The sequence below is a fragment of the Daucus carota genome, chromosome 9 (genome assembly GCF_001625215.2).
Source record: "Daucus carota subsp. sativus chromosome 9, DH1 v3.0, whole genome shotgun sequence".
Lineage (NCBI taxonomy): Eukaryota > Viridiplantae > Streptophyta > Magnoliopsida > Apiales > Apiaceae > Daucus > Daucus carota.
The window spans coordinates 30740366-30765715 of NC_030389.2; the positions used below are offsets into that span (position 1 = coordinate 30740366).

General features: G+C 37.2%; 1 protein-coding gene and 1 pseudogene across 1 annotated transcript; one reads left to right on the top strand and one right to left on the bottom strand.

Moving 5' to 3' along the window:
• The first annotated feature begins 3373 nt into the window (after window positions 1-3373).
• LOC108202338 (beta-amyrin 6-beta-monooxygenase-like) lies at window positions 3374-5200 on the top strand. The gene is made up of 3 exons (XM_064084766.1): window positions 3374-4370; window positions 4465-4652; window positions 4746-5200. Exons 1-3 carry the CDS (start codon window positions 3407-3409, stop codon window positions 5043-5045), a joined length of 1452 nt encoding a protein of 483 aa, XP_063940836.1. The 5' UTR covers window positions 3374-3406; the 3' UTR covers window positions 5046-5200.
• Window positions 5201-17280: 12080 nt separating this feature from the next.
• Window positions 17281-19419, bottom strand: LOC108201396 (heat shock protein 83-like; annotated as a pseudogene).
• Between the last annotated feature and the right edge of the window lie 5931 nt (window positions 19420-25350).

A 25350-nucleotide genomic window follows, 5' to 3' on the forward strand; every position in this document is an offset into this window, starting at 1 on the left:
ACAAAGTTTTTACCAACTTGCATCCTGAAGTATGCAAGATTCGTTATTTGGAATATATGCTTATAATGCTGGTAAATCTCACAATGAGTATTATCTTGTCCATAATAATTGTTGAGTATTTTGTATCACATATTTATCGATTCGCATCATATAAACAATTGTTCTTAATCTCTCCCCATCACAAAAAAAAAAATTTGGTCATCACAGATTTTCCACCACGTTAGTAAGACCGATTCATATATTACATACGAGTGCATTTGGAATCATCAATATATATTTGTTATGACTTGATTTAATGAGTTTGTTTTCCCAAAATCAGGGGAAGAAAATAAATAGCCGGTGAAAGTAGAAATATAAGAATGAATTATCATTGCCTCGTCTTGATCCTCAATTAAATAAAGAATATGAACCAGAAGTTCATAAGATAATTCATTTTGATGACCAAAAATAGTGACTATGATACAAACACCAGCTGCATATGCTCCTATAATATTAATGTCGTAGAATGACAACCTCAAGATACTACTATGTCTAAAGAACGCCTGAAGCGTGCTAGACAAGTTGGTTCCATATATATCTTATACAAAAGGTGAAAGGGAGCAATAATTGATGATGGTTAGATTGAGAAATCAATAATTTTTGAAGGATCTCCGGAAGAGATTATAGACATGACATTGAAGGATCTCTGGAAGAGATTATATACATGAAAATTTTGAGAAAATAAAAGTAATGAAAAATATTGAAATCTAGATATATTATGTCTTGTCCAAATGAAATGGAACCATAAATCGAATCGACGTCGATGATATTTATAGAACTTGAGGTTATTGATAATGAGGATCATGAAGCAGAATCTGTTAGAAAATATTGATATAATTGGCCAAAGAATAAAGGATATAATTGAGGCAATTATAAAGAAAAATTATTTGGACCAGTAGTCCTTTCACACCTGAAGTTGTGAAAATAGTGCGCCCTACGAATCATTATCTCTTAAAAATAGAGAAATATTTGAAACAACAGTTAACACACCTAAAGGTGTCAAGTCAGTGGGATATGAATGATCATTTGTGTGAAAACAAAATGAAGTTTCAGAAATTATGAATGTAAAACTCAGATAATTGTATGATGACCTAGTATTGGTCATGAAGAGAAAAAAGTATCTTGTGGTGGATACGATTATTTGATTGCAAACAATCTCATTATATATGATGATTTAATTTAAGTCTTATATGCCCACTTGACCATGATTGTCCTACAAGAAACTTAACTGCCAGAAGCAGTATAACAAGCTCTCGAGAATATTACCCTCCTCAGAATGAATAATGGATTTGGACCAGCAGTCCAACACAAAATACATGTTATCATTGTACATCATATTATAGGTGACAACTCATAAAGTCTCTGGCCAGAGCAAAATGAAAACTAGAATGTGTTTCTAGTTGACATTGAAATGAGTTGCACCTCATAATTAAAATAGATCTATGTTACTTTTATGATAAAATATTTCGTGATGTATATATTGAAAGAAAAATACCTCTCAATGAGTGATATTTTGTTATATGTGAATCCCAGAAGGATTATAAATATTGTACACTGAACTTTGTGGACAGTTGCAAGAAAGAAATTCTCGGTCCTAGAGTACTGTACATAAGTAAAACATGTTTTATTGAACATGATTTGACATAATTATAAATTTATTAAAAGCTGATTTTCCGCTTTTGAATAGTATTCATTGCTAAGTAATTGCTCGCTCAAAAAGCGTATGAATCCTGAAAGTTTATTCAATATCCACAAATCTATCTCATAAGGTTTTTAAGTTTATTTTGCAGGAGCAAAGTCCCCATTTCAATGGTGGATCAATTATGAAGAAATTATATTAGAGTTTTTCTTTTGGTAAAATAAGTTGTTGCAGGAACTTCTTATCACACTATTTTGACTTGTGCAATCTAAGATGACCAAAGCTCGAAAAACAGTGCAGAATGACAAGATTATGATATTTTACAAGGTTGGGAACTCCATCAACTATAAATCTGAAAGCTCCATTGACTGCTTATGATGATAGCTACACAACTCAATGAATGCACTTTTAACATTTATATTTGAGAAGTTCTGGAACAAAGGAGCTCATCAACTCAGAGATCTTATTTGATATAATCATGAGGGGGAGCAAATGCACGCTGCACTCTTTTTCCCTTATCCATGGTTTTTCCTTTTTAATGAGACATCATCACGTGCACATTATGAAATAAATGTTTTTGTTCCTTCTCTTGGTTTTTTCCCCAAAAAGTTTTTCCAAGAAGGCTATAACAAAACATTATTTCATTTTACAGAAATCCAAGGGGGAGTGTTATAAATAATATATTTATGTGGATGTCCTTTGGCTTTTCAGTAGTTAGACTTTTGGTTTTTCACTAGTTAGACCTTTGAGTTTACTTGTAACAGACACTTGTAATCTTATATAAAGGCCATTTGTATTAGCCATATGACAATACAATGAAATCTACTCCTTTCTCTCTTATCTAGCTCTCTCAATTATCTTTCTACATATATTATTTCATAACAGAATACTTTTTTTTAAGAAAAAAAAATAATTCGATAAATAATAGCCATACGGCATCTACAAGAATGATCGAGTCAAACAAACATAGAAAAAATTAACATGCCCAGTCTTCATACCAAAGATGAGACAAAAAAGCGAAATTATTTACAATATATATTAATATAATATTATATAAATTAAATCTCTAAAATAAAATATATTCAATTTGTTAATAATATTTACTCAAATTTTAATATATTATCATAAAATTTCTCATATATAAAAATTCAAAATTTTAATATAAAATCTTAAATTACATTCTTAATATGATTTTTTTGATTAAACATTCTTAATATGATATTAATATATATAAAGAAGTTCTAAAAAGATTTCAAAAAAAGAAAAGAAGTTCTAAAAATAAGGATCTGAAAGTGTCATATAGACCCAGTTCGGTCAGATTAGTTCCGTAATATATTTTAATTATTAATTTGTTGAGTGTATGTGTATGTATGTGATGGTCTCAAAGTTCATCCTTTTTCACGTTTTCATAAAATAAATTGTAATTTTATATACTATACAATAAGCTAAGCATGAGAATTTAAACGGTAATTTGAAGAACACAACACTACAATCATCTGTTCCAAAGAGAGGAGTCAAATACTTCTGCAAAAAGAAATGATTTAATATATTCTTTATCTTGTCTTAATTAAGCATGCTCATATGCTGAAAATCAGAATAAAGATTCTATACAATAATACCTTATTTTGTTTTTTTCAGTGAGCTTTTCTATATAAACAAAATGCATTTATATGATTTAGCATAGAAGTACAGAGCTTTATACAAATCAGGAAACTGAAATATTTAGCTATGGAAACACTAGTTATCAGCTCATTCCCATATATGCTGTCATTACTCATCATTCCTATATCACTGTCTCTTTTCTTGATTCTGCGAAAACCGAATGCTGAGGGCTCAAATTTAAATGTTCCGCCAGGATCAAGTGGATGGCCATTAGTTGGAGAAAGCATCAAGTTTGCATTAGCAGGTCCTCAAGAATTCATCAAAGAAAGAACAAAGAAGTACTCTCCGGATGTGTTTCAGACGTCGCTACTAGGGGAAAAAATGGCTGTGTTCTGCGGAGCTCAAGGAAACAAGTTCCTCTTCACAAATGAAAGTAAGTTACTTACTTCCTGGTGGCCACAGTCCATGAAAAAGGCCTTGCTTTTCCCTGAGTTTGTGGAGGCTTCTTTGAAGGAAGTTTCAGCTCTCAAGCGTAGTTTTATGCATGACATTCTAAAGCCAGAGGCACTAAAGCAGTACATACCAGTCATGGATTCAATGGCACGGGAGCATGTGGATTCTGAATGGGCTGGTAATGAAGTAGTCAAGGTGTTTCCAATGTCAAAGAAATACACGTTTGATTTAGCGTGCAGATTATTTATGAGTATTGTTGATGCTGAGCATGTTACAAGGCTAGCCAGGCATTTTACTCTTGTTACGTCTGGAATGTTCTCTGTCCCAATTGATTTGCCTGGTACGGCTTATAATGGTGCTATTAAGGGAGGAAGGTTAGTTCGTAAGGAGCTTATGAAGATCATCACGGAGAGGAAAAGGGAAATGCAGGAAAATGAATCTGGAGCAAAAGCCCGTGATTTATTGTCTCGAATGCTGCTGGTGACAGATGAAAATGGAGAATGCATGAGTGAAATGGAGATTTCAAACAACATTATTGGTTTACTAGTTGCAAGCTATGAGACCACAAGCACTGCTGTAACGTTCGTTCTGAAGTACCTTGCTGAGCTTCCACATATTTATAATAAGGTTTACGAAGGTATATTTTTTAAATTATTATACGTAATTTGGTTCTGCTATGTCCAATAAGCATTGTGATTAATCAGCGTCTTGTGGCTGAAATAAACGTGCAGAACAAATGGAGATAGCAAAAACAAAAGCAGCCGGGGAGCTGTTGATGTGGGAAGATGTTCAGAAAATGAAATACTCATGGAATGTGGCGTGCGAGTCCTTAAGGTTGGCACCACCTGGCCAAGGTGCATTCAGAGAGGCAGTCACTGATTTCACCTTTGCTGGTTTTACCATTCCCAAAGGATGGAAGGTATATAATTACATCTGAGCTTATAAAAGACTCCTAACTCGACTACCAAATTTTGTGAATCAGATTTAATCTAATACTATGTCTTGTTTGTAGACATTTTGGATGGTGCATACAACACACAAGAATCCAAAATACTTTGCGGATCCCGAAACATTTGATCCTTCAAGATTTCAAGGGAGCGGACCTGCTCCATACACTTTTGTACCTTTCGGGGGAGGACCTAGAATGTGTCCCGGGAAAGAGTATGCTCGACTTGAAATACTAGTGTTTATGTACAACGTTGTAACCAGATTCAAATTGGAGAAACTAAATCCCCAAGAAAAGATAGTCTTCCACGCCTCCCCTGTCCCGATGGAAGGTCTGCCAGTTCGCCTCATTCCTCACCAAACATAACTAGCCCTATACTTTGACAAACTTATTATGTAGTGGTTCCCTGTAATTTGATATTTGTATTTATTTTACGATGCAGGTTCTCATGCAGATCGAGTTCTGATCTCTGTAAAATGTATTCTTATAAGATATGTAATAAAACACCTTTACATTTCTGTTCACCTCATTTAGTTGTTAGTTGCATCAGCTTTAATATCTCCATTTGCTTAGCTGAATCCTAGTGCATATTTCAGTTGATAAATCAAGAAAATTATGTATCCAGCTATGGATGCAACAGAGATCATCATGAATTGTATATACTTCCATAATTCCATTACTAATTACCATACCACTCATTTTCATTTTCTTTATTCTGCAAAACCAAAGAACAAATGCTAGAATGTAAAGTTTTCCCCGGGATCAAGGGAAGGACACCGGTTAGAGAATCCATCCAGTATGATGTATCATGTCCTTAAAAATCTATTAACAAAAGAACAGAGGTATTCAATAGCACGCTATATGGAGAATGGCTGTCTGGAGCAGAGGGGAACAAGCTTGTCTTCACGAATGAGAGAAGACTAGTCAGGTCCTGGTGGCCTCTGTCCGTGAGAAAGGCCTTATATTCCTCTGAGTTTTTGGACGATTCTACAGATGAAATTGCAGCTGTGTTGTTGACTTTCATACATGATACTCTAAAGCCGGAGGTTATAAAAAAGTGCATGCCAGTGATGGATTCCATTGCACAAGAGCTCGTTATGTCAAAATGTGCTGCTAAGGAGGTCGAAGAGGTGCTTCCAGAGTCAAAGATAATACACACTTTCAATTTGGGATGTACATTTCTAATGAATGTTGTTCCAGAGAAACTTATAGAGATCACCACAGAGAGGAGAAAGGCAATGCTAATGGAGAATAATGAGAAATCTGTAATAGTTCAAGACCTGCTGTCCCGGTTGCTTGGAAGATGAAATGCTCTTGGAATGTGGCTTGTGAAACTCTAAGGCTGCTTACAACTGGTCCAGGTGCTTTTCGAGAGGCTTTAACCGATTTCAACTTCGCTGGTTTCACCATTTCAAAGGGAATGAAGTTCACTTATTTTATACATTCTGCTCATTCAAGAACCCGAGGAATGTGTAAACTAATATCTGTGCTTCAGAAAACAATGTTCATACCTGAAAAAATCTACATTCTGCCAAAAGAAGCAGCAGAAAACAATGACCAGCACTCTTGTTCCAATTTTTAATTGAACCAACCTATATAACTTTTGTATCTTTTGGTCGAGGACCCAGAATGCGTCCCAGAAATGAGTATGCTCGACTCGAAATTTTCATACACTTGTCTTGTGAATTACTAATGGACTTAAAAAAAATTAGAGAAATGCTAGAACATTCAAAAAACTTCTCAAATCATTAGATGTCGTGTTGTTATTGGTAACTTCTTTGTGAATAAAATAGACCTCGGATGAACTCCACTAATTAAAACTTATTATATACAATTTGTAAATATTTTTGAGGAATTTTTCATGATCCATAACATACTGATAAAAATAAAACATAATTAACACAAACTTATAGGCAGAACAACAAAGTTGTAAGCAATAAATCTTCATAGTAGTAGAAAAATTTTCAAAGGCAACAGAGTTGTAATGTCTGCCAAGCTTTCCTGATCTTGACTCGAACTAATCTTGAAATTGTTAGCGGGCAAGAGCTTGAACAGGTTTTTGGGCTCAACTAAAAACTTGAGTCAACCTCGAATACTCGACTCGGCTCGAACTGTTGGAAATTCTGATTATTATAACAACATAGAGGCAGTTATATATCATATTAAACAAGCCAAGGCCAAGCAAGTTTAAACAAAACGCGAAGGTAAAACACATGCATATCAGTGACTGTAAGACAAGAGGAAGGAGAGAAATTGTACCAGTAGCCATAGCCTGAGGCAACGACATGTACAACACGAAAATGACAAGAACAGCTGAGTCGTCAGGCCTTATACGAAGACCTGACTGCTCTTGAAGAGAATATTGCCCCCACCTGCTGCACTGGGGATGCTTGCAACACCTCCTCCAGGATAAAACAGCTCAGAGCTTTGAACTACAGCACCTTCGAAGCTCAACAACGACTAACTCCTCACTCGCCAGAAAACCAACTTCTGAACTGACTGTGTTTGGGAGAGAAAGTAGAGAGGAAGAAGAGAATGTAGGTGTGGTGTGTAAAACTCAGCAACTTAGTCCTCTATTTATACTAGAGGCTAAGTGTAACTGACCACCCAAATTTAATATAAGAATTTAAGCTGCACATTAAAAATAAATCGTAACAGCTGATTTATTATAATGTAACAGCTGATATATATTAATCCACACATTAAACCAGCCGTTTTATATATATATATTTTAATTTCTGAATATATCATCAGTTACAAGTCCAGGTTCATTGTATCTGACTTAGCCCACAATTGTATAATCCGACCCAGTCCAATTGAGCCCAACAGACACAACCCAGCCCAACTGATAAATAAATTCTAATTAAAATATTATATTAAACCAATACGAAATAAAATTCCCCGCCCAGGTCGCCTCGCGTACGCGAGACGCCGAGACATTCGCCCAAATCGCCCTTCGACCCGACCCGTCCCGTCCCGTGACGTGACGTGCCGAGCCGAGCCGAGGCGTGGCGGGGCGGGGCGGCAGCGGCGGCGCGCGCGTGGGCTCGTGAGAACACCACGCACCATAACACACCTTAGTAGTTATGCACTACCCATGTGTGTTATACTATATAAAGCCAACACCCCCCTTTATTTCTTTCAATGTGGGACAAACAACATTCTCTTTCAAGCTCTTTCAAGCCACTAACTTCAACTTCATTTCTCTTATGGATTTCCTTAAGAAAATTCTTAAACCCATACATGAAAGTTTAAGTTCTAATATCTAGAAACAACTTCCAATCATTAGATTATGGAATTAACAACAAGAACATAATAAAATTATGAACTTAAAACACCATTTTCTAACAATCCCCCACAAATCCATACAGAAATGCGTTTCAGGTTTCTTATCATGACTTGTTTTTCAGAGTCGGTACCCTTCCGGGTTTGAACCCTCCTAAGTTCTCTACTTCAATGGCTACCGGATTCAGATGGAATGTTTCACCTTGAATCTTAATCCGTTGGGTGTAACCACTTTCCATAGACAACGACAAATCAACGGCTATGGAGCCAATCTACGGCTTTGAGACATTAATGGTCATGTCTCGATCCTGTTCGTCGAATGCTTCAAGGAATAACCCTTTCCTCTAATTGCGACCACACAATTACATTCGCTTAGCTGGGCATCTCTAGAGATATACTGCTAATATCTCGTCTAACGACTTGATCCCATTCAGAGTTTGTAACACTCTTACTATCTTAGCAGTCACAGTACCTTCTAGGTTTACAGGGGATAGACTCAGATACATAAGTATCATCTATGTAGCAAAGGTACTACCAATTCACCCTTACAGCTTGTTATTACCACATTGAATACACTTCGAGGGATCTCCTCTCATGTGTATTGGGTTCCCACTGTTGATGAATTATGATGGGTTGACAGTCCCATCCCCAACCTTGACTTAAGGACTACTGCAGGTTCCAGTCCTTTAGTCAAAGGATCAGCTATATTATTCTGAGTTCCTATGAACTCTATAGCTATAATCCTGTCAGACACTAACCCCCTTATAGACTTAAGTCTAACTTGGATGTGTCTCTTTGTTTTAGCATTATGCTTTTTACTGCTAATCTTGTCAATAGTTGTTCGACTATCACAATGAATAGCAATCGCAGGAAGCGGTCTGCTTACTACTGGTAACGTGGACATAAGCCCATGTAGCCATTCAGCCTCCGTCCCAGTGGCATCAAGTGCACACAACTCAGCCTCAAACGTCGACCGAGTCACAATAGTCTGTCTAGTCGACTTCCAGGATACTGCTCCACCCGCAAGGGTAAACACATATCCAGTCACTCCATTGGAACCAGACTTCTTAGCTATCCAACTTGCATCACTGTACCCTTCAAGTACACCAGGAAACCTCCTGTAGTGTAAACTAAGGTACATTGTGCCTTTCAGATATCTAAGTACTCTATCAAGAGCATCCCAATGAGTTCTGTTTGGACAGCTTGTATATCTAGCCAACTTAGACACAGAATATGAGATATCTGGTCTAGTACAGTTAGCAAGATACTGCAAGCTCCCAATAATCTGAGAATATCTTAACTGAGACACAGGAACTCCAGAAGTATTCTTGACAAGGGCAACTTTAGGATCATAGGGTGTACTAGCGATTCTACACTGTGAATAACCATATTTCTCAAGTATAGATTTCTCTATATAATGAGATTGAGTCAAGGTTATTCCTTCAGTTGACTGAATCAGTTTGATTCCAAGAATCACACTAGCCTCCCCCATATCCTTCATTTCAAAGTGCCTTTTTAAGAATGCTTTTGTCTCGTTAATAATCTCAATATTGGTTCCAAACAATAAGATGTCATCCACATATAGGCATAAGATGACATACTCACTGCCTTTAACTTTGATGTAGACACACTTATCGCTTTCATTAACTTTAAAACTGAATGGCAATACAGTATCATCAAACTTTTTATGCCAATCCCTGGGAGCTTGTTTCAAGCCATAGATGGACTTGATTAACTTACATACTTTCCTTTCATTGCCAGATGCAACAAATCCCTCAGGCTGATCCATATAAATCTCCTCTTCAAGATCACCATGAAGAAAAGCCGTCTTTACATCCATCTGATGGATGATAAGACCATGGACCGAAGCCAATGCTATAAGCATACGGATTGTTACCATCCTAGCAACCGGAGAGTATGTGTCAAAGTAATCAATTCCTTCCTTTTGCTTAAACCCTTTTGCCACCAGTCTAGCTTTGTACTTATCTATTGAGCCGTCAGGGTTTAACTTCCTCTTGAAGACCCACTTGCACCCAATAGTAGAGCACCCAGGAGGGAGATCAACCAACTCCCATGTTCCATTAGAAACAATAGAGTCAATTTCACTCTTTACAGCACCCTTCCAATGTCTAGACTCCGAAGAGTCCATAGCCTGTCGGAAAGTTAAAGGTTCGTCCTCGACATTGTAAGTGATAAAATCACTTCCAAAATCCTTAACTACCTTTGCACGCTTACTTCTCCTTGGTTCCTCTACTTCATTAGGAGTAGAACTACTACCAGGTTCCGCCCCCACATTTGTCATCTTTTCCACATGATCGGGAATAGAACTTGATGTGTGAGTGGGATCCTTATCATAGGTCTCTTGAGGTATACCAGTCTTCATAGGGTAGACATCCTCAAAGAATGTAGCATCACGAAATTCAACTATCGTGTTAGCCACTATACCATCTATGTCAGATTTTATTACTAAAAATCTCATAGCTGTAGTGGTCTCAGGATAGCCCAGAAAGATACAATCAACAGTCTTTGGTCCTAGTTTCTTTCTCTTGTGTTCAGGGACAAGTACCTTAGCAAGGCACCCCCACACACGAAGATACTTAAGACTAGTCATCCTGCCTTTCCATAACTCTAAAGGTGTCTTATCCATGTGTTTCAGAGGAACTCTATTCAAAATATGGCAAGCCGTATTTAGAGCCTCTCCCCACATGTATTTAGGCAACCCAGAGTTAATTAGCATACTATTAATCATATCTTTAAATGTTCTGTTCTTTCGCTCAGCGACCCCATTAGACTCAGGTGTGTATGGTGGAGTAACTTCATGAACTATACCATTGTTTTCACAAAATTCATTAAAGGAGTTACTTGTATACTCACCACCTCTGTCAGATCTCAAACGTTTAAGTACCTTACTAGTTTGTTTTTCTACTTCAGTTTTATATATAATGAATTTACTAAGTGCTTCATCCTTATGTTTAAGTAAATAAACATAACAATATCTACTACTATCATCTATAAAGGTAATGAAGTATCTAAACTGGTCCTTAGTCAACACACCACCAAATTCACAAATATCAGTGTGTACTAAATCTAACAAGTCTGAATCCCTAACAATGTTATGAAAAGGTTTCCTTATTTGTTTAGCTGACACACATACTTGACATTTAGAATTCTTTTCTATGGTATGTTTTGGAATCAACTCTAAGTTCATCATATTCTTAAGAGCACCAAAGTTTAAGTGACCTAGTCTAGCATGCCATAAACTTGAGGATTCAACACAATTCACAGAAGGAAGAATAACATTATTTAATGTACCCAAAACGGGTTCAGCATTAATTACAAATAAACCATTTGACAAGTAACCCTTGCCAAAAAATGTACCAGTGTGAATAAGAACTACTTTATTACATTTGAAGGAAATTTCAAAGCCATTGGAAACTAAACAGCTTCCACTTATTATATTTCTACGCATGTCGGGAACATAATGCACTCTAGTTAGGGATAGAATACGTCCAGAAGGGAACTTCAGATCCACGTTTCCTATTCCATGTACTTGAGCAGCACTAGCATTCCCCATCGTCACTGTCAAGCTATGACTCTGTTGATAAGATACAAATAAACTAATATCAGCACAAATATGCACATTAGCTCCAGTATCTATCAACCATTCATTTGACAGATAGGTAGAAAATAATACAGGGTTGTAGGAAACATACCGGTCTGCGTTGGTTTCAGAAGCCGTGGCCTCACCAACAACCATGTTCACTACAGGCCCACTTGTAGTTGCAAGCACAGCATTCGCTTGTGCTACCACCTCAGCCTTCTTCGCCTTCTTTGTAGGGCAGTCCTTACTCCAGTGCCCAACCTGCCCACAAGACCAACACGGTTTGTTTGCCTTGGGTTTCTTGGCCTTGTCCTTGTCACTCTTAGGTTTATTAGCGCTAACTTTCTTAGCCACACCCTTCCTTTTCTGTCCTACAGTAGCTACATTTACCTTCGAGCTCCCGGCCTCAGTTGGCATCACATGTCCTTGTTTGGACTTGTGTTGTTCTTGAACCGAGATGTCCAGCATAAGGTTGGTCCAGGTGATCTCTCCTTTCTGTCTTTTCAGGGAGAGAGAGAACTCCTCCCAAGACTTCGGAAGCTTTTCAATCACACTCATAACCTTGAACTTTTCAGGGAGGTCCATTCCGGACTCCTTCAAAGCATGCACTATCATCTCGAATTCATGCACTTGCTCAGTCATGGACTTGTTGTCCACCAGCTTGAATTCAAGGAACTTAGCCACAGAATACTTCTCAAGACCCTGAGAGTCAGTATTATGTGTCTGGTCCAGCTTCTCCCATAAGAGTTTTGCAGAATAGGCATCAGAGGAATACACATCAAACAATGTGTTAGTGAGAGCAGCCAGAATGGCCGCCCTGGCCACACCATCCTTCTCAGCCCACTTCGCAAAGCCCTTTACAGTTTCAGCTTTCTCTTGATCCACCACTGGTTTCTCATACTCCACAACAGGCCACAGACCCTTTACAGTCAACCACAATTTCATTCTTTTCTGCCAGCGAGAAAAGCCTACACCACCATTGAACTTCTCTGGCAAGCCAGTTAATTCAACGGCTTGTGGAAAACTGTAAGTGGTCCAATCAATGGCCACCACAGATGCACCAGAACCACTACCACCACCAACAACGGGAACCTCAGTTTCACTCGACATTATGCTAAATAATATATAACAAATATTCTCTTCAAGAATGTTGGAAATTCTGATTATTATAACAACATAGAGGCAGTTATATATCATATTAAACAAGCCAAGGCCAAGCAAGTTTAAACAAAACGCGAAGGTAAAACACATGCATATCAGTGACTGTAAGACAAGAGGAAGGAGAGAAATTGTACCAGTAGCCATAGCCTGAGGCAACGACATGTACAACACGAAAATGACAAGAACAGCTGAGTCGTCAGGCCTTATACGAAGACCTGACTGCTCTTGAAGAGAATATTGCCCCCACCTGCTGCACTGGGGATGCTTGCAACACCTCCTCCAGGATAAAACAGCTCAGAGCTTTGAACTACAGCACCTTCGAAGCTCAACAACGACTAACTCCTCACTCGCCAGAAAACCAACTTCTGAACTGACTGTGTTTGGGAGAGAAAGTAGAGAGGAAGAAGAGAATGTAGGTGTGGTGTGTAAAACTCAGCAACTTAGTCCTCTATTTATACTAGAGGCTAAGTGTAACTGACCACCCAAATTTAATATAAGAATTTAAGCTGCACATTAAAAATAAATCGTAACAGCTGATTTATTATAATGTAACAGCTGATATATATTAATCCACACATTAAACCAGCCGTTTTATATATATATATTTTAATTTCTGAATATATCATCAGTTACAAGTCCAGGTTCATTGTATCTGACTTAGCCCACAATTGTATAATCCGACCCAGTCCAATTGAGCCCAACAGACACAACCCAGCCCAACTGATAAATAAATTCTAATTAAAATATTATATTAAACCAATACGAAATAAAATTCCCCGCCCAGGTCGCCTCGCGTACGCGAGACGCCGAGACATTCGCCCAAATCGCCCTTCGACCCGACCCGTCCCGTCCCGTGACGTGACGTGCCGAGCCGAGCCGAGGCGTGGCGGGGCGGGGCGGCAGCGGCGGCGCGCGCGTGGGCTCGTGAGAACACCACGCACCATAACACACCTTAGTAGTTATGCACTACCCATGTGTGTTATACTATATAAAGCCAACACCCCCCTTTATTTCTTTCAATGTGGGACAAACAACATTCTCTTTCAAGCTCTTTCAAGCCACTAACTTCAACTTCATTTCTCTTATGGATTTCCTTAAGAAAATTCTTAAACCCATACATGAAAGTTTAAGTTCTAATATCTAGAAACAACTTCCAATCATTAGATTATGGAATTAACAACAAGAACATAATAAAATTATGAACTTAAAACACCATTTTCTAACACGAACACCATTACTTCGTAAAATATTGTAAATATCCTGTGTAACAACATATCTGTCAGCTGAGATTTGCTGATTTTACATATTTGTAGAACATAGAAGCCTAATGACTGTGCATCATCTTAACAGTATCGTCGTACGGGTTATAAAGCTAGTTTTCAATTAATTTAGAGCTTGCCCGTGCCTTGCACGGGTTATAAAGCTAGTTTTCAATTAATGAATTGATCAAATATAAATAATATCCCTACCTTTAAGAAAATTTGGAGTGCACTTATTTTATGATAAAACCGAGACACCAGACGGCAATCACATGCATTTATTCTATCACATTTCTTACAATTCAAGTTGCTTGCTTGATAGTAAAAATAATAATAACTTTAACATTAACAATCTTTTGCCATGTATTCTATCGGTAAATGATCTGAACTTTTTTCTAAAAGCATAACATCATAACATTCAAAATTTCTGTAAATCATATGAGACCGAGTCTCACCTACTCTAATACACCGTCAACAATCATTAAACGTGGTGTGTAATTCAAAAATATTATTTAATGATAATAATAAGGTAGAAGTGTACTACGTAATTCCTAGCGAAAAGAGTGATTATTCACGTTGCTTATGCGAGGGAGGTGATATCGGGGAAATCATTTGCTTGCCATCTCACTGCACCATAACTCCACAAGTCCCATATAGACAACTCCCCGTAAAGTTGCATAAAGCCTGAATGAGTAAATGGTGTTGCATAAGGAAATGGACTAGTCGGTGAAGTAACAGGCTCTAAATGGACTCGTTAGAGCTGTATGCGATTTGCTAAGCAAAGACGGGAAGAGTTCTTTCCGTAGAGACTTCTCTTCTGCCGTATTTACACCACTTGTTGCTTATGATTAGAGATCAATTACATTTTTGCATGTTTTCACAGGTTCTAAATGACTTCTTCTTTTGCTTCTGTGAACATCTTATATACTGTATTTAAGACAGAATAAAATGCAAAACTCTAGAAAAATAGAAAATTTGATTGAAGACTCCTGAGACATGCCACTTAACCTTGTGAAGAACCTCCTCTATATAAATATAAGATATAAGATGTAGGCATGTAGCAGCATCTCCCTCTCTCAGTCTCTCTGCTTCCGTATCTCTCTCAGTCTCTCCTCTCCCTCTCTCAGTCTCTCTGCTTCAGTATCTCCTCTCCCTCTTTACCAATATCTCTCCTCTCCCTCTCCATCTCTCAGTCTCTCCTCAGTCTCCCTCTCTCAGTCTCTCTGCTTCCGTATCTCTCTGCTTTTGCACCCGAACCCCATTGTCAGTTAAAATGACTTCCACTCAGGACATAGAAGAACTCGAGATGTTTCCTTCTACACACGAAATCGAAGAAATCTTCGATGAAGACTTCGGTGCTGGTAATGATCAGAACATTTCTCAAGAGTCTGATCAATTACCAGTCAATCTTATTTCCACTCTGCAGCCTGATTCTTATACCCCTGCCTCTGCTACCTCTGTTTCATATAGAGATCGCCGTTTTCTTACTTTCACCCTCTCCATTCCTTTTGCCACTATATTTCTCGTCTTCGCAATTCTGTTGGTTTATTACAGACCATTTCCGCCTCGTCTTAAGTTAGCAGTTCCCAAAGCCTATGTCCATAATTTCAACTTCAACAATATCAATGCCACTCTTTTTCTGAAGTTCAAAAATCCAAATCACAGAATTCATTTGGATTTACACAGTGCCAGAGCTAAGCTGAAGTTTGGCCATAATTTTCAGACATCCAAAGAGCTTCTGCCAATCTCTCTCCAGGCGCACCAGCATAAGTATCTTGAAGTCAATTTTTTTGAAAAGACTTCAGAATTTTTACCAGAAGTTAATAGTGATGCAAGAACCGGAGTAGCGCATAAGAGATACATCTTCTTTTTGACCATCAGTACGAAATTGAGAGTCCAGTTGGATCAGATTTCGTTAACTTTTCCTTATGCTGTCACTCTGAAATGCCTCATCATAGTCGATGGCCATTCTCCTCCGGGTTCTGTTCAATACTCTTCATGTAATTGAATAAATAAAAGCATTTTCTGTATTTCAGTTTTATACATTCTATGTACCTGAATTATCAGTTATTTATATTATGTACCAGAAATTTCTATTCTCTTGTTAATTGTGTGTTTTATACTTCTGCCGTTAAAGTTGAAAGTGTGAAAGTATGATTGTTCCTCGCATAATAAATAGTGGACTTGAAAATAAATTTGAAAGGAAACCTATGCTTGTGTCCCCTTGGGGAAAGGCCCCTGATCAGAGTAATGTAAAAGATATGTCAATTTGGACAAATACTGTTGCTGGTACTACTGAAACAGATCACCCTTGGACTGAAGTTAAACGAAAAAACAGATCTTCCGCTGTTCTTGTTCAAGATGAAGATTCCCCTACTCCTTTGAAAACTTTCAGAGTTTAAAAAATGTTGATGAAGTGGAGAAAAAACAAAGTTCTGATTTCTGAAGAATTCTGATTCTCTGAAGGATGCTCTTTCTTTTAAATTGTCAAAGCATCAAATAAAAAAGCTTAAGTTTTGCTTGGGGAGGAGTTCCCCTTCTACAGCCTCTTAATTTCTATGCTGTTAGATTTTTGTTCCTACAATATCCGAGGGCTTCACAATAAAGTGCCTTTTGTAAAGGATTTCTTAAGCAGTACCAGCTTAAGTTTCGTAGCCCTCTTAGAAACTCATGTCGAAAAGGAAGAAGCTTTATTTTATTCAAAGGCAATTGCTCCAAGATTTAATTGGCTCTATAATTATGATTATCACTACAATGGTAGAATCTGGATTGGTTGGGATAAAAATCTCTGGAATGTCACCTTTCTTCAAGCATCTGATCAAGCACTTAACTTGTAAGGTTATGAGATCTGACAGCTCCTGTTTTTGTATTATCTCTATAATTTATGCTGCCAACACAATTGGAGAAAGGAGGAATCTTTGGTCTGACCTGAGATACTTTGAGGAAAACTTGCTTGCTGATTCCGATCATTGGTGTATCATGGGTGATCTCAACACCTTTATTGATGCTACTGAGTTCAACTTCAGACTTGTTTTGAGCAAATATTATCATCCGAGCCAATTAGTTCATCCTCGGAAACTTATGATTTAGAACTTGCTCAGATCATTCAACTATTGCCTACATTCAGATTGCTTCTGGCCATTAACCCTCAGCTTATAGCGTATGAAAGCCATTTGCAATACACAAAACTACATTAATAGAAAAGTTCGCACTTACATGAAGGAAATTGTAGTTCTAGACGGACACAGAGTATAAGTCAGACGATTAAGCAACACAAAGACGCTGACAGTTATAGCAAACACTGAGATCATCAAGTCACACAGGGGGAGTCTACAATATGATCGGACATGACCACCTTTTCCACCTTGTCACCAAGAATGTCCTTGATGTTCTTGCAGAGATTTTCAAAGGACTTCTTTTTCTCCTCCCTTTTCTTCTTTTCCTCCTCAGTTTTGTCATCAAGCTTCAAGCCCTCCTTCGTCGCAGAAACCAGCTTCTTCCCATCGTATTCCTTCAACTGACCGACAGCATATTCATCGATTGCATCTACCATAAAAAGAACCTCATAGCCTTTCTTCTTAAGCCTCTCTAGGAATGGGGAGTCCTCAACCGCCTTCTTGCTTTCACCAGTAATGTAAAAGATATCCTTTTGACCTTCCTTCATTCTTGTAACATAGTCCTTCAAGCTAGTAAGCTCATCACCAGTCTTAGTCGAGTGATATCTGAGCAGAACAGCCAATTTTGTCCTGTTCTGGCTATCCTCATGAATTCCCAACTTCAAGTTCTTCGAGAATGCTTCTTAGAACTTGTTGTAATCCTCTTTGTCATATGCAATCTCATTAAACATTTCGATGCACTTCTTCACAAGATTCTTTCTATCACCTTCAGGATCTTGATCTGTTGAAGCATTCCACGAGAAATGTTGACTTGAGAGGAAGGTCATCAAAATCAACAACTCCCTTTACAAAACCAAGAAACTCTTTCATGACTTCCTCGTCGATTTCCTCCACATCACCTTCATCCTCTTTCATGACTTCCTCATCTTCATCATCGCTTATCTCTTTCTCAGTGGTTTTAACAGTCCAGAGATAGATAGGATAACTAATAAATTCAGAATGCTTCTTTATAAGATCCTTAATCCTCCTCTCTTCCAAATACTCCCAACTGCACAGACGAAAAAGAGGTCATTAATATCACTAACAAAACTTAATAAAATTCACTACGTATAAGAATGGACAGGTTGTTATACCTGATCCTCCTTAAGGAAGAGAGTGATCTTAGTCCCTCTCCCAAGCTGCTCTCCTTCCGTGTCTCTATTAACCGTGAATGATCCACCAGCTTGTGACTCCCAAACATACTGCTCATCATCATTATGTTTAGTAGTCACAATAACCTTCTCCGCAACAAGATAAGCAGAGTAAAATCCCACACCAAACTGACCAATCATGCTCACATCAAGCCCTGCCTGCAACGCTTCCATAAATTCCTTTGTTCCAGATCGCGCAATGGTTCCCAAATTATTCACCAAGTCTAACACCAAACCACAAACAAATCAATTAAAACAACATAAACCACAACAATAATAACATATATAAACCAAACATCAAAAAAAGGAAAACAAATCAAGCCTCTAGTTCACAAACCAGCCTAATGTAACATATAAACTTCCAGAATCCCCTTACTGTACACATAAAATCACATACAAAGCTTACAAATCAACCACAGCCACATCTTTTGTACCCTTTCTGAATTTTTTGAGTTAATATACTTACAATTACAGACATTTTCTTCCTTTTGCTTGTAAAATCCAGCAGATTGAGAAGTTTAAACTCCCTGAATCTTGTCAGAAAATGTGTCATGTGTCAATCAACTAATCCAAGGCTGGACAACAATAATAAAGATATACTTTCTGACCTTTCAATGTATCCTGTAGAGAAAGGATGTCTTTCACGCACAGAAATGCTTGATTGAGTCCCTTTACAGAACTGGAATCCAAGTTCTCTTGCTGCAACAAGGAAAGCTCCTTCATCTGATGACTCTGCTTGATAATTAAAGCTGTCAGTCTCCTCAATTAGCTCAGGGATTGCTGTGTGGCAAATCACAAGTGTCCTCAGGAACAACAGAAGTATCTCTGCATGGGATTCCTTTGAACAATTACCATTCATGATGCGGCTGTCCCCAAAGTTAAACCCTTTGACTATAGGTTTGTGAAGGTTTTCAACCTTAGAATGAACAATATTTTCAAGTTCAATTACTGATGGATGAAAACCAAACCCAATTTCAAAACCTGTGTCATTATGTGCAAATAATTTTTCGCTAAATCATGATCCTGCTTGTCAAGGTCCATTGCCATCTGTTTTGATGCCACAACTTCTACATCACTAGAAGAGACGCCATATGCAGTTCCAGCTATGGAACACTTAAGAAATTCCATCTGTTTTAAACTTAATGTATTAATGTTTTATTTCATTATTGTTGTTCGTTCAGCTTAGTTTTGCTATTCAGAAGAACATATCATTTCCAACTATGATAGGCACAGCTATTAAATGTCATAAGCAACAAACAAACAGGATGATTCAACCAACCGCAAAGCCATTGATCATTAATATTATGTACCTGAAATTTCTATTCTCGTGTTAATTGTGTATTAAAGCTACTTGTGCCGTTAAAGTTGAAATGTGAAAGTGCATGGAGTTAGAAACAATGTCTTATCCGCCCGTGTGATAACACCGATTACTCATGGTAATGTGAGGTCAAAAAATATTCTTGTTGATGACTTCTTTGTGGCGAGGCTCACTGAGTTTGGACTTGACAAGCTGATGAAATTGTTGCACTTTCCAAAGCTGAAGGTTGCAAGGCACCTGAACTACAGAGGATGAAGAAATGCAATTCTAGAACTGATGTTTATGTTTTTGGGATCTTACTATTAGAGATTTTGTTAGGAAAAAACCCGGGAAAGCAAGAAGTGGTAGTTATCTTGAACAGTTGGAAGAAAATAGACCAAGAAACAGGTCTGCTTTGTATAGCCCTCCTGAAACTAAAAGTGTAATTAGTACCCCATTTTAATTTAAGCTTTTCCTTAAAGTATGAACTAGTAGCTTCTTTAGTTAATGATTTTGATTACTATCTATATACCTATATATAGTAAAATCTCAGGCGGCTTACATGGCGCTTTCTTACGCTCTTGAATCAAAATCTCTGCTCTCTGCACTCTTGACTATTTCTTTTATATTCCCTCTCAGCTTGCCTAGCGGTTATGTTCAGCCTGGGACTTGGACAGGCACTTCAGTTACCCGCTCCGTAACTGAAGTCTCTGTGCCTGGGCAGTTATCTCCTTCTGATTTATCTGGAGAGCATAGCAGCAGATTTTTATGTATGTGCAGTTCGTTGCCTTTATCAATTTCTATGTGTATTTGAACTGGTGTCTGTGTTTCATTAGGGTTTTGATGCTCAATTTATCGTGGATTTCGATTTTTTAATTTTTTAATTGGTGATGATTAGGATAAGGTCTTAGACTTCTGTATAATGTTTGTTATATGCACTTGTGGATGGTTATTCTGATGGTTTTGTTATTGGTTGGAATTTGCAGTTGGATAGATTTATACTGAATAGGCCGGCTATGGATTTTAATTATGCACATTATATGCTGACAGAGGCAAGGAAGGGTAAGGAAAATCCAGGCATCCAGCTGTATGCTCAAAAACAAACCTCCAACGCCAGTGGAGACTGTTCTAAGTGACTGCTTTTCAGCAGCAGTTCACCAACCTAAGCCCAAGAGCCGTCGTCACCTGAAAGTATAACACCTTCAATTCAAAAGTTCATTCTGATATTTGATTATTCTTTTTTACTTATTTTAAGGGGACTTGTGTGTTCATGCCTTGCTAAATCAGAACCGTGCCTAAATCACAACGTGCTTTATCTGAGGCCACCAAGTCTCTACCTCTTTATACTGATTTTCCCAACTGATGTTTTTAAATTCCCAATGATTTTCCAAATATAAAGGTGTGCGACTTAGTGAATGCTCGAGACAACAGCTGGGATGAAAATATTCTGAATAATCTGTTCAATGAAAGAGATATTCGATTGATCAAACAAATACCTCTGGCATCAACAGATAGACGGGATACATGGATGTGGCTATTTGATACAAAAGGTGAGTAAGAGTTGTTATAGGCAGCTGGTTGGAGAATGTAGTACTCCTGATGCAACATTTTGGAAAAAACTATGGCATTTGGAGTTACCTGGAAAGGTTCGATTCTTCAGTGCTTACCTACGGCTATGGCGTTGTTTGAAAAATGAGTGGATATTGATAAGAGATGTTCTTGGTGTCGGGTGGAGCAGGAAGATGCGAAGCACGCCCTCTTTGATTGTTCTTTTGCACGGAATGTATGGACAGCAGCAGGCCTGGCAAACTGGGTTCAAACATTACAAGGGGAGTCGATTATGGAGCACTTTAAAAGATTGTTTGCAACTGGCACGAAAGAACAATGTGCTTCACTGGCGCTGTTCTGCTGGAGCATATGGAACCGGCGTAACCAGTGGGTGTGGAACCGAGTTGAGACATCTGTTTTTGGTACGACAAGTGCAGCTGTGAACTTATTGACGGACAGGAAGGCAGCTCAAATGGCATGCACCAGAGCCTCAGCAACAACAAACGGAAGTACAAGAAGATGGCAGGTTCCAATGCAGACCTGGGTGAAAATAAATGTTGATGCGGCAATTTTTGGAGATACAAAAACTATCGGAGTTGGAGGCGTAATTCGGGATGAACACGGGAGTTTTCTAAGAGCAATGTGTAAACAAATGTCAGGAACATGGACTCCCAGGGAGGCAGAGGCTTTAAGTCTCAAGGAAGTACTATCATGGGCAAAAAGTTTCGGTTTTGCACGTTGTGTTATTGAGACGGACTCCAAGCTATTGGCAGATGCATGTAATGGTACTCCAGGAAGGTCTTATTTTCATTCTATCGTCAATGATTGTGTTGAGTTAGTTGAGCACTTTGAAAGTGTGCTAGTGTGTTTTGTGCATAGGTCTGCGAATGAAGTCGCTCATTTGCTAGCAAGAGTGTCTCGGTCTATGTTAGGCTTACAAGAGTGGGAGGAAGTTGTTCCCAACTTCTTATCGGATGTAATCACTTTTGATTTGATTTAATGCAAGTGCGGATTTTGTCAAAATAAAAATAAAAAATAATTGTATAACTTTGTGAGCACGGTTGGATAGCTCTGTGGTTAAGAGCTTATCCTCTGTCGTCCCAGGTCCGGGTTCGACCTTGGCTCACCCCGAGAGTTTCGTAGAACAGATACTCATTTGTAAGGTTATAAGCCATATTTGTCAAAAAAACAAAGTTGTATAACTTTGTTGTTCATTCTGTGACGATGTGCCTAAGTTTGTCTGCTTATATATTGTTAGTTCGTAATCGTAATAAATTGTTTAGGGCCAACAATTGAGCTGTTGAGAAACAAAAAATAAGAGGCCTTCGAAAATGGTTTAGGAGTTGCGAAAAGATTTTTATGGCCGTTGATCCGAAATATATTGGGCAGACAAATTTGGCGAAAGGGTGGCCAAATGGATGAAAGAATTTTCTGTTATGGAGGCCGCTGTATTACTGAGAGAAATGCTCTTGTCGAGACTGAGAAAGCGAGAGATAGAGCGCACCTTTAAAATCCAAATACAAAAGAGGATGTTTGCTCTGAGACAACAGAGGATGTACTTGAACTACTTTAACTTAAAAATTTATGAAATGTTTTGGGACTTCTTTTAGTGTGAGCAGCAATTGAGGCTTTGCTAATTGTAGGATAATGGTGGACTTAAATTGTCTTGTCTTGATTAAGATATTGATTAAATTGTAGGCTTTGCTAATTGATGGCATTACTTCAACATCTTTGCCTGCTTCGGTAGGTGTAGGTTCTTATACTCCACCTGTAGCTGCTGGGAGCAGTAAGAGGAGGTTTTCCGAAATGCCAGTGCAACCAGTTTTTTCACAAAAGGAACAAACTCAGACCACCTGCGGGGATCGTGCAGCTGAGGAGCTTCTAAGTGCATCTACTTTTGAAACAATCAATATGACCCTGAAACATTGTGTATTAAAGTATTTGAAAGTCACGAATTTGTAACAAAGAGTCTGTTAAAAATTTTAAAAGTCATTGTCTTAGGAGTCATGTTTTTTTTTTTTTTTTTAAATCTTAAGAAGTCAACAAGAGCCATTAAAAGTCTATAAAATTCATTAAAGTCATCCTCCCAAAATTTGTCATTAAAGTCATGATACAATACCACCCCCTAAATATATACAATTGATTGGGACGAGGGAGTATAATTTGTAGCTTATTTTTAAACTTTTTCTCGACTAAAATTTTTAACTTTAACTTTTTATTCATAAATATAATAAAATAATTATAAAATTATATTTTATAAAAAATTTAAAATTTGTCCAACCATGTCCCAAAAATATGCTACGGGTTAGAAATGGGACCATGAGACATGGCACAAGATTACTATTGGAATTTCGCCGGTCAAGCATCAAAATATCATAATTGGTATCATTTTAGAATAAAAATTGCTCAAATGCAATACGCTTAAAGTTACATCTAATGCAATAAAAAATAATTCCCATTTTTTGAGAAAAAAAGTTATTTTGGATTGTATTTAGTTACAAATTATATAAATAAAGTTATGATTTTAATTGCTTACAATGTTTTCGCAAATATTTTTAAAATCTAGTAAAACTGCAAAAAATTAACAAAAATATAATATTTAAAATAATTTCCTTATCGTTTTAACATTTATATACACATATACATGTTGAACTGTTGTAACAGTACACATCTATCAATTTTTCTCCATAATCATCTGCACAAACCGAATCACACAACACGTCTGAACATTCTACATCAAGTTTGCTCAAGCATTTACAGATTCGGTGTGGACCACCAGCGACAGGATACACTGTAAGAGGAAAAACAACACAAATAAGAGACTTGTGTTCTTGAAAAAAATTGTCGAATATGAACCAAACAATACATATCCATATTTTTTGAAATTCAATTGTATATGGACTTTACATGTATTTATATGCATGTTTGTAACAAGAAATACTAAGAGCAAGAGAGTACAAGAAATACTTACATTTGTTCTGACATGAAGGATAATCCGAAAAAGCAACGCTAACCATCATTACGACAATTGCGATACTGATAAAATACTTGTTCCTCATCTTGTCTTCAATCTCGTGATACTAAATATATTTTATTTCAAGTTCTTATGTAGTTTATAGTGTGACGGTGCAAAATGAAATATATATATGCGTGTGTGTAATAAGATTATTGTATCTACTTAAAAAGACACGTTTTTTTTATGAATAACAAGAGACGTTTTTAGATTTTGTGAGATATGTAAAATTTTATATATTATAAGATATGCTACAATATGATAAATAATTTGGACGTATCCAATTTATAAATATGTTTGATTTGATTGCATTTATAGTAATTAATGTGCATTCAAGAGATAATATTATATGGAAATGCTAGGGACCCCAAATATTTATCCCAAAATTTTTTCCCAAATGACGTGGCGAAATCTCATTGGTTGCATTCATTCCCATAATAATAAGCACACCCTGCAGATTCATCAATCACCCAATCAAATTTCGCCACTTGTTAGCCGTCATTTGGTAACAAATTTTGGGGAAAAAATTTGGGGTCTCTAGCATTGCACATATTATATTCATTGTCAGCAATTGAGTTTATAATGTTATTGAATTTCCTTATCTCTTGCAACAAAAATGTATTATTCTCTATCTACATTTATAGCATTTAGAGATAATATTATCTTCATTTCCAGCAATTAATTTTATAGCATCATTAAAATTTTTTTATCTCTTATAACAAATATATATTATTCTCAATCTGCATTTATAGCATTTAATTTGAAAATGATATTGGATTTCCATACTATTTACAAGAAAATTGTTATTCTCCATCAAAAACAATAAATAAGATCTTAAAATCTTTATAAACGATACCTAGTTTGAGAAATGAAAACCATCAGTCAACTAATATGAAACGAAACAAAAATTCATGAGTATAAATCATAAACATATAAGATGATCTGTTGTGCTACTTTAAAAATTTTATAAACTACTTTAGTTTCGAAGTATTTTGCTTTACAAATTTTCCTGTTACATGGTGACATCGAGTTGCTGCCTGAGGAGCTGATATCAGAATTTTCCTTCCACTGCCTAGGTCAGGGCACGGAATTTGGATGGAGCATTGGCTAAAACAGGAAAAAATAGCTATCACATTGGCATGAATTTTTTTAACCATTTTGATGCAAAAGCAAAATAGTTCTATGTATGAAAACTGCAATT